This window comes from Rhincodon typus, chromosome 21, assembly GCF_021869965.1.
Source record: "Rhincodon typus isolate 14 chromosome 21, sRhiTyp1.1, whole genome shotgun sequence".
Lineage (NCBI taxonomy): Eukaryota > Metazoa > Chordata > Chondrichthyes > Orectolobiformes > Rhincodontidae > Rhincodon > Rhincodon typus.
Window position 1 is genome coordinate 33,106,286 of NC_063352.1, and position 17,375 is coordinate 33,123,660.

The 17,375-nt window shown below is 38.3% G+C and overlaps 1 protein-coding gene across 3 annotated transcripts in view; it reads left to right on the forward strand.

Moving 5' to 3' along the window:
* Window positions 1-17,375, forward strand: part of LOC125485696 (coiled-coil domain-containing protein 154-like) — a 67,101-nt gene that overhangs the window by 12,452 nt on the left and 37,274 nt on the right. For 2 of the 3 annotated variants that reach the window (XM_048609787.1, XM_048609788.1), the window contains exons 2-4: window positions 7,091-7,173; window positions 9,846-9,941; window positions 15,273-15,378. In XM_048609787.1, the coding sequence (XP_048465744.1) occupies window positions 7,091-7,173; window positions 9,846-9,941; window positions 15,273-15,378 (285 nt within the window). The remainder of the gene's footprint in view (window positions 1-7,090; window positions 7,174-9,845; window positions 9,942-15,272; window positions 15,379-17,375) is intronic. The other variant, XM_048609789.1, reaches the window with a different exon arrangement.

A 17,375-nucleotide genomic window follows, 5' to 3' on the forward strand; every position in this document is an offset into this window, starting at 1 on the left:
AAAAGCAAGATAATTAATATTATACTTATTGGTTATTATATTAGACACTGCTCTATTACTCAAGGTCATATTTAATTGAAAAACTGACTGCAACATTTTTTATCCTTCACTATCAAAACATCTACATATTTGATATTTCAAAGTATTGGTTTAACATCTCATCCAAGACAAAGCTCCATCCGACTGCTTGTATAGAAGTGCAAGTGCCCAAAACAGTTTGAAGAAGAGTACGGGAGTTATCCCTGATGCCCTGACCTCTGAAATACATATATTAATCAACAATAAGAAAAAAATTATCTAGTAATTCTCTTATTCTGTTTGTTTTCAGCAAGTTGGATGCTGTGATTTCTACATTATAGCATTCACAACGTATTTAATTGGCTGTAAATCATTGATGTGATCATCAAAGTGCAATGTAAATACAAATTATTATTATTATGTAAGCCATCCCATAGGAACAGTCCTGAACAGAATATGATGCAGAGCCTCAAATGGAAATATTAGTCAGACGATAAAAAAAATTTCCTTTCAAGGCATGTCTCAGAGGAGGGAACTGAAATAGAGAAGGGGAGAGGTGTAAGGAGGAGATTCCAGAGGTTGCAGCTTGGTTACCTGAAGATACAGCCACCAATAGTGGAACAATTAAACTCAGGGATGCTCAAGGTGTGTGGATTGGAGGACCATAGATATCCCTAAATAGTGCTGGAGGACATTTTGGAGGTAGGGTGGAAATAAACCTTGTGTGGATCTTTAATAAGAGTGAAAATTTAAGAATCAATATATTGCTTAACTGGGAGTTAAAGTATCTTAGGCTGTTACCACTGGTCTTGTTATCAGGATTTGATGTGATAAGAACTAAGGCAATAGAATTTTGTACCAATAAGGGAGTATGGAGGATAGGTGAGTGGTCAAACAGCAATGCTTTGGAATAGGCAAAGTTGTCAAAGACATGAGAGGATCTCAGGAGCATGTGATATGATAGGGACGGAAGAGGGTGATGCTTTGTAGTTGGTGCTATTTATGGAACTGTTTGTGGTCTGATATGCAGATCGATTTTTCTCTGCTTAGATGGAGCTCTGAAAAATTATTTATGAGCCTCCAAGTTGTGTTATTCATTGGGCAAAGTTACAAACGTTTTCTGCAATATGCCATTATCAGACACCAGTTAAGCCTGGTGAGATTTTACTGCCTAGATAACACTTTCTACTTTATAATGTTTGTTGATCTTTATTTCACTGTAGTTATCATAGTTTCAATCTTTACTGCAATATTTTTAGCGCTGAAATGATTCCTTAAATCACTATTTTCAATTGTATAAAATATCAACAGTCACTCGCTAACAAGTATGATTGTCCACCCAGGAAAATCCTTGTGACTGGTCAAACAATAAAATAGTTTCATATTTGTTTTCAAAATAAGAAATGACATCTTCGGTGACTATTTACTGTGCCAACTTTATAACATGTTACAGTATTTCAATGTAACGTGCCAATATTGTTTGCCAAGTTTTTCTTATTATGCAACTTTTAAAATCTAAGGTATCTACTCTAATGATCTTCTATTAAGGTGAGTTGTGTTTTTATAGGATAGTAGAATTACAGAGTGCAGTGCATGACATTGAAGACCAAGAGAACCAGACAGAGAAAATGATTATGACCTTGCTAAATGATATAGGACAGGAAAAAAAGAAAATTGAATGGATATTCTCTCAAACAAAATTAATGAAATCAGAGATGGAGCAAGTTTCTAGAAGAATGGTAGATGACATCAATGTTGCTGTAAGTTGTATTGAAATTATATGCTTTCAATTTTAGATTAAACATGCATGAATATTTAAATTGTACAATCTCATTTTTTCAATTATGTGTAAATTCACATACTTTTCAAAAATTCCATTCAAATCTTTTTAACACACAGTTTTTCTAAATGCCTTAGCTAAGGTTCCAATAAGCAAACTCTAAACTTTTCTCCAATCTATATCTTCTGTTTCCCAATGTATTGGTTTAGCATTGGTCTCAATGAGAAGACCTACCATGCTGTTGAATGCAAAAGACGTCAAAGAGCCTGGACTGCTCTGGGAGAGTCCTGCGGCTGTTAGCTGAGTGGGTAATGAGATTTATTGTAGTGTGCTGCATGAACTTGATAGCCCTTGCTGTCAATTATCAGGTGAGGAACTGGAGGAGAAGTGGCAAGAGGAAATTGGAAGAAGAGGGAGATGAAAGAAGGCTGTACACAGTCCCATTTTGCACAAGCTGTTCATGTGAAACAATTAATGACTGATGCCAATAGCCACAGCGCATCTCATTCATCAAAAGTTATGTGCTCTCTTTGCTTACTCTATCACTACCTAGTAGTTCTCTTTATTTCAATGCAAAAATTAAACTAACTGGAAAATGTACATTCCCATGCATGTTTATAAATCCATTTATGCTGTCAGAGCCTGGTGCGATATGTGGTGGCCACATTGGCAGCAAATGCTAGCTGCTTGAAGAATTTTGGCTCAAAGTTGATGAGCTACAGTCAGAAATGCAGCTACTGTGACACATCGAAAAGGGAGAGTTACTTAAATGCTGTTTCAGGAGACAGTCACTTCACTTTTATGTTAATTAAATCAGTTTGGTGCATGGTCAGGGACAGGAGGGTATGACTGCAGGTGACTCAGATATTGGAATCCAGCATTTAATTTTGAAGGAACCGCAGCCAGCACCCTTATTCAATAGGTAGAAATTTCTTGCAGAGAGGATGAAAAACCTGAGGGGGAGTAAAGAGAACTACAATAGTAATAGGGCACACCATAGTTGGGGGAATAGATAGGGTTCTCTGCATCAAAGACAGTGTCCTGGAGGCTGTGTTGCCTGCCTGGTGCCAAAGTTAAGGATATCTCTTCTGGGCTGGAGAGGGGCTTGGATTGGGATGGGAAGGATCTGTTGTTGTCATCTGCATTAGTAACAATGATATAGCAGGATGAGAAAAGAGGTTTTGCTGAGAGATTACAAGCAGCACAGGGCAAAATTAAAAAATCTGAATCACAAAAGTAATAGCTCAGGTAGCAATTCTGAGATTGTGTGCAAATTAGCATAAGGTAAATAAGATTAAAGAGGTAAATGCGATTGGAGTGGGGCTGACACCAGTACTGGGGGGAAAAAGAGAGCTGTTCGGTTGGGATGGGCTTCATTTGAACCATGCTGGGACCAGAATCCTAGTGAATTGTATAACTCGTGTTGTAGATGGGGCTTTAAGCTAATTGGGGTGTGGGAGCGGAGGGTTCATTTGAAGGAATGTTTAAAAAATGAAGTAGGAATGACATGGCGGAGGTGTCGGGCAGTCAAAAGGCAAATGACAATCAAAGTGCAGCAGAATGTAGAATCAGAATAATTAGTGACAGTAAGACATCAAAGGCTGTTTACAAATGTTGTTCACATTCAAGTGACAAGTTGACAGTGCAAGTATTAACTTGTTTCTATGACTTGATAGCTATCATACAGACATGATTGCAGGATGACCAAGGCTGGGAACTCCATATTCAAGGGTATTCAAAATAGGCAAAAAGGAAATAAAGGAAGATATCAGTGCAGCGGTGAGTAGTGATATAGGCCTAATAGTTGATGTAGAATTATTTCAGAAATAAGGAAAAGCAAAGGGAAGAATTCATGGTTGGGAGTTGTTTATAGGCCCATAACAAGTTACCTACATGTGTGACAAATTTTAAGTCAGAAAATAATGGAGGTGTTTAGGAAGGGCACTGCACTTGTAATGGGTGATTTTTAAACTACATGTTGACTAGACAAATTAGATGGGCAAAAGTGATATGAAAGACAAGTTTGTGGAGTGCATTAGGGATTTTTTTTAGAGCAGTGTGGTGCGTAACCTACCTGGGAACACGCTATTTTAGATTTAATCTGTGACATAGGATTAATAAGGTATTTCACAGTTAAGTATCCTCTAGGGGCTAGTGATTACTAAATGGTAGAATTTCAAATTTAATTTTCAGGAGAGCAATTTGGGTCTCAAGCCAGCGCATTGACCTTAGATACGGGCAATTGCAAAGGTATGAAGAAAAATTTGTGTAAAGCAGACTGGGCAAAAAGACTAAGGGAAATGTCAGTAGGTGAGCAGGGATAGATATTTAAGGAGATGTTTTATAATGCTCAGCAAAACTTTATTCCAGTCAAAAATAAGAACTCAATAAGACGAATGAACCACCAGTGGTTAACAAAAATGGTCAAGGAGAACATCCAATCAAAAACAAAGGCATAGAAAATGATGCAAACTAGTGACTAGCCAAAGAATTGGGAAGTTTTTCCAAGAAGGGAGGGGGACAGAACACATGAAACCAAAGGCCAGTTTCCCTAATATCTGTAGTTGGGGAAAATGCTGGTATTTTTAAACTAACTTGTGAGATGTGGGTATTGCTGGTGGCCAGCATTTATTGCCCATCTTTAGTTGCCCTTGGGAAGGTGTTGGTGAGCTGTTTTATTGAACTGCTGCAGTTCATATACTGTACAATGACCCACGATGCTGTTTGGGAGAGACTTCCAGGATTTTGACCCTGTGACAGTGAAGGAGCAAAGATATATTTCCAAGTCAGGATGGTGAGTGACTTGGAGGAGAGCTTTCAGGCAGTGTAGTTCTCGTGCTTCTGCTGCCCTTGGTCTTTTAGATGAAAGTGTTTGAGAGTTTGGAAGGTGCTGTCTAAGGATCTTTGGTGAATTTCTGCAGTGCATCTTGTAGATAGTACGTACAAGATTTTACCACTGAGCATCAGTGGTGGAGGGAGTGGATGCTTGCAGATGTGGTGCCAATCAAGTGGGCTGCTTTGTCCTGGATGGTGTCCAGCTTCTTAAGTGTTGTTAGAACTGCACCTATTGAGGCAAGTGGGGAGTATTCCATCACACTCCTGACATTGCCTCATAGGTGGTCGACAGAATTTGGGGAGTCTGGAGGTGAGATACTTGCAAGAGTATTCCTAGCCTCTGACCTGCTCTTGTAACCACTGTGTTTATGTGGCAAGTCCAGTTGTTTCTGATCAATGATAACCTCAAGGATGTTGATAATGGAGGATTCAATGATGGAAACACCGCTCAATGTAAAGGGGAAATGATTAGATCATCTCCAATAAGAGACAGTCATTACCTGGCATTTGTGTGACCCGAATATTACTTGCCAGCCCAAGCCTGGATATTGTCCAGATCTTGTTACATTTGAATAATGACTGTTTCAATATCCCAGGAGTTGCGAATAGCACTGAGTATTGTGTGATCATCAGTGAACATCCTCACTTCTGACCTTCTGATGGAGGGAAGGTGCTGAAGATGGTTAGGCCTAAGAAATTACCCTGAGGAACTTGTGCAGAGATGTCCTGGAACAGAGATGACTGCAATTGCAGTCATTTTCCTATGTGCCTGGTATGACTCCAACCACTGGAGAGTTTGTTGCCTGATACCCATTTGATTCCAGTTTGCTAAGGCTCCTTGATGCCACACTCTGTTGAATGCAGCCTTGATGTCAAGGGTTGTCACTTTTGCCTAACCTCTGGAATTCAGTTCTTTTGTCCATGTTTGAACCAAGGCTGTAACGAGGTCATGGTCTGTGTGACCCTGGTGGAACTCAAACTGGGCATCACTGAGTAGGGTTATTGCAGTTGTTAACACCTTCCATCACTTTACTGATGATTGAGAGTAGATTGGTGTTGTCATTGGCTGAGTGGATTTGTCCTGCATTTTGTGTACAGTACATATTTGGGCAATTTTCCACATTGTCGGGTAGATGCCAGTGTTGTAATTGTGCTGGAACAATTTGACAATGGGAGCAGCAAGCTCGGAGCACAAATCTTCAGTACTATTGCTGGAATGTTGTCAGGGCCCTTAGCCTTTGCTACAGTCAGTGCCTCTAACTGTTTCTTCATGTCACGTGGAGTGAATTGAATTGGCTGAAGACTGGTATCTGTGATGATGGGGAATACTGGACGAGGACGAGATGGATAATTCACTTGTCACTTTGGGCTGAAGATTGTTACAAATGCTTCAGCCTTAAAATTTGCGCTGATGTGTTGGGCTCTTGAATAGGTGATGTAGAATGAAGGGACACTCATTTAAAACTGAAATTCAAAAGAATTTATTTTCCCAGAAGGTGGTGAATGTTTGGACTTCACACAGAGTTGTGGAGACGAGATCACTGAAAATATTCAGAGTAGGTAGATTTTTGAAATCTGGAGTAGTTGGGGGCTGAGAGGAGCTGGCTCCAAAGAGGCTTTGAGCTCTTAGGCAGATCTGTTATGGTCTTTTAGAATGATGGCACAGGTTTGAGGGGCTGAATGGCCTACTCTACCTTTTTATTATGTTTTGAATATTCAGAATCATTCCTTTTACAACATAAAGCCCATTGAAGTATTTTTTTCTGAGTTGCTAGTTCTATATAAGTGAGGTTGCTCTTTTTGTCATGCTGCCAGTCTTAATGGTAAATTTTAATTATATGTCTAAGATTTAAGTTAGCATATCAGTTATATGTAACAGATATTCGACAACAATAGCACACTTTTTCTTTTCCTTCTGTTGAAAGTTGTAGGCTAATTTTCATTTATCTCAAATCTGGCCCCACCAATCATCTCCGATAGAATGAATAGCCAATAGCTATTGTGCTTTGACTGTTGGTGCTGTAGGCCTCTTTGTTCATGGCAGGACCAGGAGGGTGAGGTCAATGCTGAAATCCATGGACACCACTTTCATGGCATGAATTGTTTACTGACTGCTGGGCAACATTCACTTGTTCCTGATGTTCTTTTTGTTCTCCTTTAATTGGAGTATTGATACCATGATCATTCTGTTGTAACCTCGTAAATTATTCTGTTTCCAAAAATATATAAATTTGCTTCTTAATGTTATATTCATGCTAATGCCTAATATTGAAGTAACTGGAAACTTTTTACATGCCCAGCAGACTTGAAAGAAATTCTGTTGCCAATTAAATATTCATTTTACATAAGTTTTATTTGTCACAAAATTGTAAACCATACCAGAGAGAGATTAATTCTGATTTTCTAACGGACTTCCTCTGAGAAGAAACTAACAAAATTTGTTTGCATATATTATAGTTGTCCGGTATACAGAAACAAAATGAAATTCAAAGGCAAGCTGAACGGTCAGTTAAGCAAATACAGACCACTTTCGAAAGGAGGTATATGCATTATTATCACATGATACCCTTTGTAGTTAATAAGTTTTTATGCTCTAATGTTCACGAGTGAGAACCTAACCATCACCCTAGGCATTCAATGGTATTACCATTACTGATGGTATCGTGGGGGCTACCATTGACCAGAAACTGAACTCTATTGGCTATATAAGTGTTGTGGCTACCAGAGCAAGTCAGATGCTAGGAATAACGCAGCAAGTAACTGACCTGGCTCCTCAAAGCCTGTCTACCCTTAACAAGGCACAAGTTGGAAGTGTGATAGAATACTCCCACTTGCTTGGATGAGTGCAACTCCAAAAACAATTGAAGTTTTACACCATCCAGAAGAAAGCAGCTCATTTGATTGGCAACATGACTACAATCATTCACTGCCTCCATCACCAAAACTCTGCAGCAGCAGTGTGTACTAGCTACACAATGCACTGCAGAAATTCACCAATGCTCCTCAGACAGCATCTTCCAAACCCACAACCTTTACCTTCTAGCAGGACAAGGAGAGCAGATACGCGGGAACACCACCACCTGTAAGTTCCCCTCTAAGCCACATGGTATCCAGAATTGGAAATATATCACAGTTTCTTAGGTGTTGCTGGGTAAAAATCCTGGAACTCTCTCCCTAATGGCAATATCAGTGTACCTGAACCAAATGTACTGCAGCAGTTCAAGAAAGCAGCTCACCACCACCTTCTCAAAGGCAACTAGGAATAGGCAATAAATACCGGTCTAGCCAGCAACACCCACATCCCATGAATGAATAAAAAGTCCCTCTGATACTATTCAATAACTTATTTTAAATCACAGTCATGATTAGGTTAATGATTACTTCAACTTAAATAATGTTACTTAATCAAATTAATAGAAGTAAACATTAAATTAGTTGTAGGAAATGGAATTCTGATGCACTTGTGCCACCCCTTGCTTGCTGACTTTTACAGAAAAAAGTCTCCATTAAATTTAAACATTGAAGTTTAATGATTCAGTAACATATACCTATGTCTGATGAACAATCAAAATTCCTTTGTGTATTTAGTCTGTGGTGATCTTTAGGCGAAATAAACTTAATTATCCATTATAACTCCCTTTCAATCTAAAGAAAAATAGTAGAGACTGAGAGTTTTATGCAAGAACTTTGACACACTACATGCTTATTGGCTTTGGCGAACATATCACCAATCCCTCTAATTCTCTTATGTGGTAAATATATGATTGTTCTCCTACAACCTGGTTTTAACAAATTTTTGATTTGAATGTGAATGATCTTTGCTTTTGCAAACAAGTTACAGTCTAGCATGGACAGCCTAGGATGAGCTGTTTGATTACTGTAATTTCACATTTGTAAAGTGCAGGACTTTTTATGGTGTAGTCATATTGTAGGTGTGTACAAGGTCAAAAAAGTTGAAAATTTTTTTTGCATAATGTTAAAAATGCATTGTTAATTTTTGTAGCAATAAAATGGCCACTTGTTATAATTGCCATCTAACTTTTTTTAACTTGGGACATCCATTTTCCTCGAAACTCAACTTGGTTGCCTGATAGAAACACAAATGATTTTGTTTTAGTTATGAATTTATCTAAACAATATTATGATCCCAGCTGATGGTAATACTGGACAAGTCAGATCCCAGAGTGAGACCTGGCTTGATTAGACAATAAGTTTTATGTTTGCTTACCATGGTGGGCAGTCACTGAATATATTCAGAAGAAGCAGTCAATGTATCTTCAACAAAAAAACGTTATTACACAAAGAAAAAAACACAACACAAACCGTGTTACACTGTAGAAGAGCTATTTGAAACGGTTTTTACTACAAATATCAGAAATATTTACCCTCATTAGCAACCTTACAAACACCTGAATATCAGTGAAGGCTTAACCCCATCTCCACTTTACAGTCATGCCAACTGAACAAGGAGCTTTAATCGGTTTCTTTCTGGCAAAGTTCTCCATTCACCCAATACTATTTTCTTTTTGTTTAAGGGTCTCAGGAGGATACATTAACTATGTTTTGCCTTCATTCATTTTTTAACATGTTCCTTAAACTCATCTCTTCAACAGACTTCTATTTCTGGAGTTCTCCTGACTTATTCAGCTCCTCAGGATGCCTTTTTCAGCCCAGGCTGTTTTGGAGACTACTAAATTATTAGTATTTCTACTACAGACCTTTTGTCTCTGACTGAAACCTTCACATTGCTGATTGCTTCTAGATATTTCTATCTTTCTATAATACTCTACTCTTGACCCTTAGCAACAAGTTTGTTTTTTTTCTTCTCCCCTTTTTCCTAATACACTATAAACTGTTCACCTCAAGGGTTTAGCCACCTTATTAAAATGCATATAAATAAAACCTGGTGCCATTCCCAGAACAAATCCATGCACAGGGTAGAATACAAATCATGTTTAAAACTGTACATTGTTCTTGAACTTTAGAATCCATGTTTCTAATTACTTGTAATGTATAATGAATCCTCATCATAATTTTTGTCGTTCTTGTTATAAATTCATAAAACAGCGTCAAATCACAATATACAGTGTTTGGTTGAATAATTGATCAGAATCTGTCTTTTCTTTGGTGTACCATAGCTTTACTATTTTAATAACTGACTTAGATACTTCATGTAACTGAAGTTAATACTCATTTCTATTTAAAATTGTAGACTGTTGCAAATTGAAGATGAATTTTCTGATATCAGGAATAAGCAAACTGATCTTGAATCAGAAGGAAAAATTCTTGATCGGAAGATTAATGCGAGGTAAACATTTTACTACTTAGACATGATTGACCTATTGAAACAATGGCCAAAGAGTCTTTAGAGCAGGCAGCAATTGCATGTTATGACCATGCAGAATCCCCAGTACAGCAACTCCATGGGAATTTTCCAAAGGGCAATTCCTCTGTGTCAGGCATCTTCCAAAAGAGTTCATTAAAGTTGGAGGCCTTAGTGGGTTTGACTTCCCTCAAGTTAATAATTACCCAGGAAAGGTTAGATGTTTTTAAAAAAACTAATAACTTCTGGGTTGGTGTAAAACTAACCTCTATATTCCCGCTCTCCACAGACTCAGTACTGACCACCTTACCCTGCATACCCTACCTGTTCCTCACACATATGCTTCCGTGAACCTTTTGTACCTTTGCAGCCCTGGTACCCACCCATTCCTCTAACCAGATCCATCCCAACATGATTTGCATATCTCCCCCAACTCCTTCATGGTCCTAACCTTGCCATTCCTGAGCAGAAACCATCACCCAAAGCTTCCCCCTCCTTGGCCTCCATCTTGATCCCATATGTGACACCACTGACTGCCCCTCTCCCCACACGCTCATGTTCATTCCCTTGGAACTTATAGTCCCAGCCACCAGCCTAAATGCTGTCACCGCTCCTCGGCCCTCCCCCCAAAAATCACACAAACCCCTGATACAACGCTACACTGCCACCCATCCTAGGATCTCTCAGTGCAGTCCTACAGCAGACCTGCCAATGTGGAAACCCATCTACCCCCATCCCATCCCCCACCATCCCTGGACCTGGCACCTTCTGCCACCAGCTTGACCTGTTTCCCACAATCAACTTGCCACCACCCCCCACACCCCCCCCACAACTCTCCGTTTTGGGAGGCCCTGTTGTCCCCTCCCTATTTAAAACACAACAGTTGAGCTAGAAGTTTTAACATTACAAGGAACAGGAGCTGGAGTATATCATTTGCACCTTCAAGCCTACTTTACTATCCAATACCACCATTATGGATCCTTGTTCTTAGTGGTGTTGTATATGGCTCTGAAAAGCTTAGACAAGATCTAGTACTGCAAGCACTGTCCACTGTGATTATGTTCCAGGGAATGGGAAGACAGTACAGAAGAAGCTGGTAGAAAATAGTCTCAAGACTGATGAGTTCAGAACAGTCTCTGTAGTCATGTCAATCATATTCATGTAATTTGAAAATAGTTGCAGTACTGCAATAAACTTCAAATTGTTTTTTAAATAAGCCTTCTCTCGTTTAGCTGGAAGGATGCCTATTCCTAGCCACCTGAGACCACTTTGGAACATACAGACACAAGCACACACAATTTTTGCCCATTCTCAATTTATTCTTGGTTCCTTGAGAGATCAAACTCTATCAATGACATCAAACAGCATTTGCTCAGCAATAACCTGCTGACTGGATGCTTAGTTTGAGTTCTGCCAAGGTCATTCAACATCTGACCTTATTACATCCTTTGTCCAAATATCAACACAAGAACTGAACTCCGGTGTGCTAGGCCCGAAACGTCAGCCTTTCTGCTCCTATGATGCTGCTTGGCCTGCTGTGTTCATCCAGCCCTGCACCTTGTTGTCTCCGGTGTGACCGTCTGCTTTTGACATCAAGGCTGCATTTGACCATGTAGGGTACCAAGTAGTCCCAGCAAAACTAGAGTCATTTAGAATAAAGGAGAAAAGTCCACTGGTTGATTATGGTCATGGGTTATTAAATCCCCACTATCAAAAGCCTGGGGGTTTACCATTGACCAGAAACTGAACTGGACTCGATTGGCCATATAAATCCTGTGGCTTTAAGAGCAGGTCTGGGCTTCTGTAATCTGCATCACATAACTCCCAATCTGTGTCCCAAATGCCTGACCATCACCTAAAAGGCACAAGTCAGGAATGTAATGGAATATTGTTCACCTACCTGGATGATGAGTTTCAACAACATTTGAAATGCTTAATGCCACCTTGAACAAAGCAAACCCGCTTAATTGTCACCCCATTCACCACCTTCAACATTCATTCCCTTCATTGCAAAAGCGCACTATGTATTATCTATGAGATATAAATCACCAAGGCTTTTTTGACAGCACCTTTCAACTCTATAACTGCAACAAGATAGAAAGGCAAGGGCTGCGCATGCATAGGCATCCTGATTTGGAACTGTACTCAGTTCGTTGTGGCTGGGTCAAAATCCTGGAACATTCTTCCTAAGAGAACTGTGGGTGCACTCTGGCAATTGCAGTGGTGTAAGAAAGCAGCTTACCACTACTTTCTTGAGGGCAATTAGGGACAGACAAATGTTAAGCTAGCTAGCAATGCCCACATTCCATGAATACAAAAAATAACTTAGGCCCTCATCATAACTCAACCCCCTCATCCCAGGAAACAATTTAGTCAATATTCAATGTATCATCTTGAAGTATATCTTTTCTTAATTACAAAGATCAAACTGTGCACTGGAATTGTCTCACCAAAGTACAGTGCAACTGTAGCAGGGATTTCTTATTTTTGTTCTCTGATCACCATCCATAAAGGCTGACATGCCATTTGCCATCCTAATTGCGTGTTATCTTTTATCTTCCTTGTACGAATACAGCCAAAAGTCTGTGAACATTTTGATTTTCATATATACAAAATAAAGGTCTGTTTTTATAATCTTATACAAATGTGAAGAACCTTATACCTCCACACATTTAAACTCTAACTGCTGTTTTGTTGCCTACTCACTTGATCTGTTTACATCTCTTGGCAGTATCCTCCTTGCAGGTTGCATTCCCATCTAACTTTAAACTGATAGCAAACAAAGACCCTCAATCTCTTCATCTAAGTTATTTATATGGGTTGTAAATAGCTGAGGCCCAGAACTGTTGCTTGTTAAAATCAGTCTGCCAACTTGAAAATGGCCTGATTATCCCTACTCTTGGGTTAACACTCAGAAGGTAATCATCCTTCCATGTAACATCATAACCCAAACCCCTGGACCCCCCCACCAAAACATTAAGCACAGACAAGGCTCAAAAAGCTATCTGACATAAGCCTGCTCCTATTTCTTATGCTCTTAAATTGCGGACTTCAGATTACACCATGCAATGTGAAAAGTAAAAATATGAGACCTAGAAGGAGAAGTATGCTTTAGTCCATGAAGTTGAAATCTGGGAATCCAATGTGCTGACTTTGCTCCTGGGTTTCACACTGCAGGTCACTCCCAAAGCCCCTGTTGAAATAAGTGTCAATGTTTAATGTTGTCAGGTCACGACTTGTCAAAGTGCTTTTCAAATTAGAGAAAGATTACACCTTGCTGCTTGCCGTTTTATCAACTGTTGTACACAAAGTTCTTTGTAGGGCAGTTAACGAAAATAAATGTTATATGCATCAATATCCTATTTTATCATTGGATGTAAGTGCACAGATAAATTCAAAATCAATTTAATTGTGGTTTGACACAAATTGAAGTCAAGGTAATGATTGATCAGATTTGATATAGATATTTCATAAGATATTTTCCATACCTAATCAGAAATGGGTAACATAATAAAATAGTAAATATAGGAGTTCACACTTTTACTTAACTTTGAAAGGGTGCTATGTGCCTTTGGGCAACAAAGGCACAACATGACAGAAGTTGGTGAATGTATGGACTTAATCTTAAATCTACTGGTGATATTTAGATTTCGGCATTCTCTCACAGGAAGAAAAAGAATATGTGGAAGGCAATCATATCCAAATCTCTGTGCTACTTTCCAACAAGGTACCTCGTCTGAAAGCTGGTCCCAGGTCAACTGCCCAGCTAGTCTTGGCAAGTTGCTGAGAAACTTAAAGAATAAGAGACAATATTAAAAAAAACTGGCCCTGAGTACCCACCTGGATGTCACTTGGATACCATCTCAAGTCAAATAGTGTAGGGAGTAAATGATTTATACCAAAGAATCCACAATCTTGTAAGTTTGACCCCCTAACTGAACTAACCCTTACCAATAAAATTTGACCCCATTTGAGATCAAAATGAATTTCTACCTAAAATGTTTGTTCAAATGGGATTCTTTGCATTGTGCCTTGACCTTGGCTGGCTGTTTGGGGAAAAGAAAAACTCGAAGGTTAACTAATTTTCTGGTTTTCCCATCATGAGAAAACATCCTCATTGTGTGCTGAGTTACACAGATAACCAATTGAGAATTGTCAGTTGAGCTTAGAGTGTAGCATATTTGCATGTACTGCAAGCTACATATATTAAGATACAGGTCCCTGTTCTTTGCAGATAGAAAGAACATCTGTATTCACTGTCACTGTAACAACTAAACAGAACTTGTGGCAGCCATTTACTGGTTCATTTCTCAGGGCAATGGCCCTGACAAATCAGAGTTAACCTGTTTGGTTTAAAATTTAAACAAAACTGGCGATTAGCTGTCAATCAGCATTAATAGTTGCAAACTCCATAGCAATGCCTATAAGAGTCCATTTGCCAATCAATCAGCACTCTCCTCTCCTACAGAACAAATATTAGTTTTCCCTTTGAATTTGTATTCTTGCAAAATGTCCTGAAGTGTACAAAGTAAGGGCTTTGACAAATGTGTCTTTATTTCCCCAACAAGACTGAGAGGACAATATTTGTACTGCTTCAGATAGTGCAGAACAATTAATATGTTATCTTAAAAGTTTGCAGGATAGAGCTAAATGTTGCACATGTCAAAATTTTCATCCTCGATCTGAAGGGGTTTTTATTATTCTACTAAAGCATTTCGGTACCTTTGGTTCTTGTTAATTAATTGATACTTCTTGTTACAAATTGAATATACTTAAAAATGCTGGTTGATTGTGCTGTATCGGGTGATTTTACACTTGAACTCACATTAATTAGTTTGCATGAAAACTTGACACCATTTCATCTTGGCTAGACATGCACAGTGGCACATGTATTGTGGGCATAATTTACAGTCATTGTGGACCCACCTATAGCGTGTGGGCTGCAGTGGTTCAAGGCAGCAGCTCACCACCACCTTCTCAAGGGCAACTAGGAATGGGCAATAAATGTCAGCGCAGCCAGCGATGTCCAGATCCCATGAGCGAATAAGAAAAAACAACGATATTTGATAATTGAATATAGTTAAGGAGAAAGGGGATTGGTTGATATTTGTAATGAACAAATATTTTAGGCTGAAGTTATCCAGTAAAATGTAATTTGCCAATTTGTCATTTCTCCCCAAATTTCAGAGTGCTTATTTTTAAGATCCTTTCACCATAAGTTAAGAGATTATTGCAATTTGATGCATATTATTGAGGCCATATTTGGAAAATGATAGGCAATTTTACTTGAAGGGAAACTCTTTTTTATTGTTAAAGGCTGCGTGAATTGATGGCTGTAATAGCACAGCAAGACCACAAGATGGAAGATAATCTGCAAAAAGAAATAGACAGAAACCATTCCCCAGAAAATCTTTACCCCCTGGTAATTTGATTTATGTTGAAAGTTATTTTCATGATTATTTACAGTTGTTTCTTTAGGTTGGTTTCCTTTAAATGTTTTTGCTTTTTTTTAAACAGTTAATGAAGTGAAATGAGTGGCCTTTCAAACTATTTAAAGCAATGTCACAATATCATTGCTGAAATTTTAATCGATTTTCTGTGTTCATGCAATACACTTCATATCATGGGGTAGTGCAGTTTGTTGAAAAACTGGTTTTTATCAAAGAATGTTAGGATTCAAGTCTTATCCCTGACTCTGTACTTGACTGCAACAATGATTCTGTTAAGTCTTGCTGAATGGAAAATGATTCTTCATAAGGAAGGAAATTATCCATTAACTACTATTAAGCACACACGTCCATAAAGTGTTGTTTCTGTGTAATGTTGAAGGAGCTATAGATAGAAAACTGTCTCCTTTTCCTCTCTAATATGTCAGGTGTGTGACTCAGAGTCTACAGAAGAAAAGATTGGCAATATTCACTTTTTAACAAAAAGCAAAGAATAATGTCAAAGTTCAGGTTATTACTTGTTAGGATGACTCAGCTACTAAGTATCAATGGTGTTTTTGTGTCATTAGTTGCACCTTTGGAATAAACTTGATAATTAATGATTGCTAGAAGGTGAAATGCAATCATATTTCTGTAGGTGCATTAGTAATAACTGCCTAGGTATATACTTTAAGCTTTCAAATGTAAGTATGAAGTACCCACTTAGTCTTGTCTGTTACATGACAGTTTATTATTAATGGAAAATGTCATTTTATGAGAGTTGTGGAAAATTTTCTGTATTCCTTATGTTGCTGGCTATTGCTGTGGTGGAATAGTTGAAACCATCAATTGGTACACAGTTTGCCTTACTTTGGGATTTTTTGACTAATTTTCCAGTGTGTGGATTCACAAAAGAGTTAGAATTGAATGTTAGACTTTTAAAGTGTATGTGTGCAGTTTATTTTTTTTAGAAAGTAGAGGTTGAAATTTGTTTAAGACAGTCAAGGTAAAGTCACCATCTTTGCAGAGGACCATAGGATTGGAGTCTCATTAGAGAGAAGTGCCTGGTGGTGATTAAGCTGAAGGTCATAACATCTTGGGTGAAGGTGGGATCTTCATGATGACCTCAGCCATTGAACCGGTGCTGCTGGCATCACTCTGTATTGCAAATCAGTTGGCCAGCCCCAACTGAGCTGAAAGGAGCCAGGTAGAAAAGTTAGGGAATGAGCTATCACAGTCTAAGTGCTTCTTGAGTTTGAAGGTTCCAGATTAAAGTGTTTTTGAAGCTGAGAAAGTCTAAAGTCATTTGTGTTCATACCCAAAGAAGAGACTATCAGTCTCTCAAGACTGGGAATTGAAAGCAATAGTCAAACAAATCTAAAAAAGTAATAGAAAAAGAAATAATTTCGGGTACATGGCTATTCTAACATGTTGATGCTGGGATAACTAGTTTGTATTTTATTGTGTGTTTCAAAATCTTTAAATTTTGTAAATAACTTGGTTCATTTTTATTGATGCTTTGTTTTGTTTAATGAACTTTTTCTTTTGTTTTTAAAACCAAAACTGCAATAGTTTATACTTGTGTTTCTGTGTAAGAAACCACCTGAAAACCATTTTACAAAAAGAACAAAATAAGATCCATCAAAGCAGATTTCAGTCTTGGATCTGACTTGTTCAGGAATAATATCAGTTGGAATCGTAACAGACATCTATTGTTATATTATGTCAGAGAGTGTACAGTGTGGTAGAACTATTCCAGATACATTACAGCACCGTCATTCAAGTGTTGAACTTAAGCAAACAAGATTGGGCCATTTACTTAGTTTCAAATTGTTTCAATTTGAGATTTGGACTTTTGAGAGGGTATGCGGTGATAATATTAATAATTCTGCTATCAGTGTCATTAATGATTATAAAGACTATGTGAATAAGTAAAGTTTAAACTACTAGAGAGAAGTAGATCAAGTAGGGAGAAACTTAGAAATTGATGTGG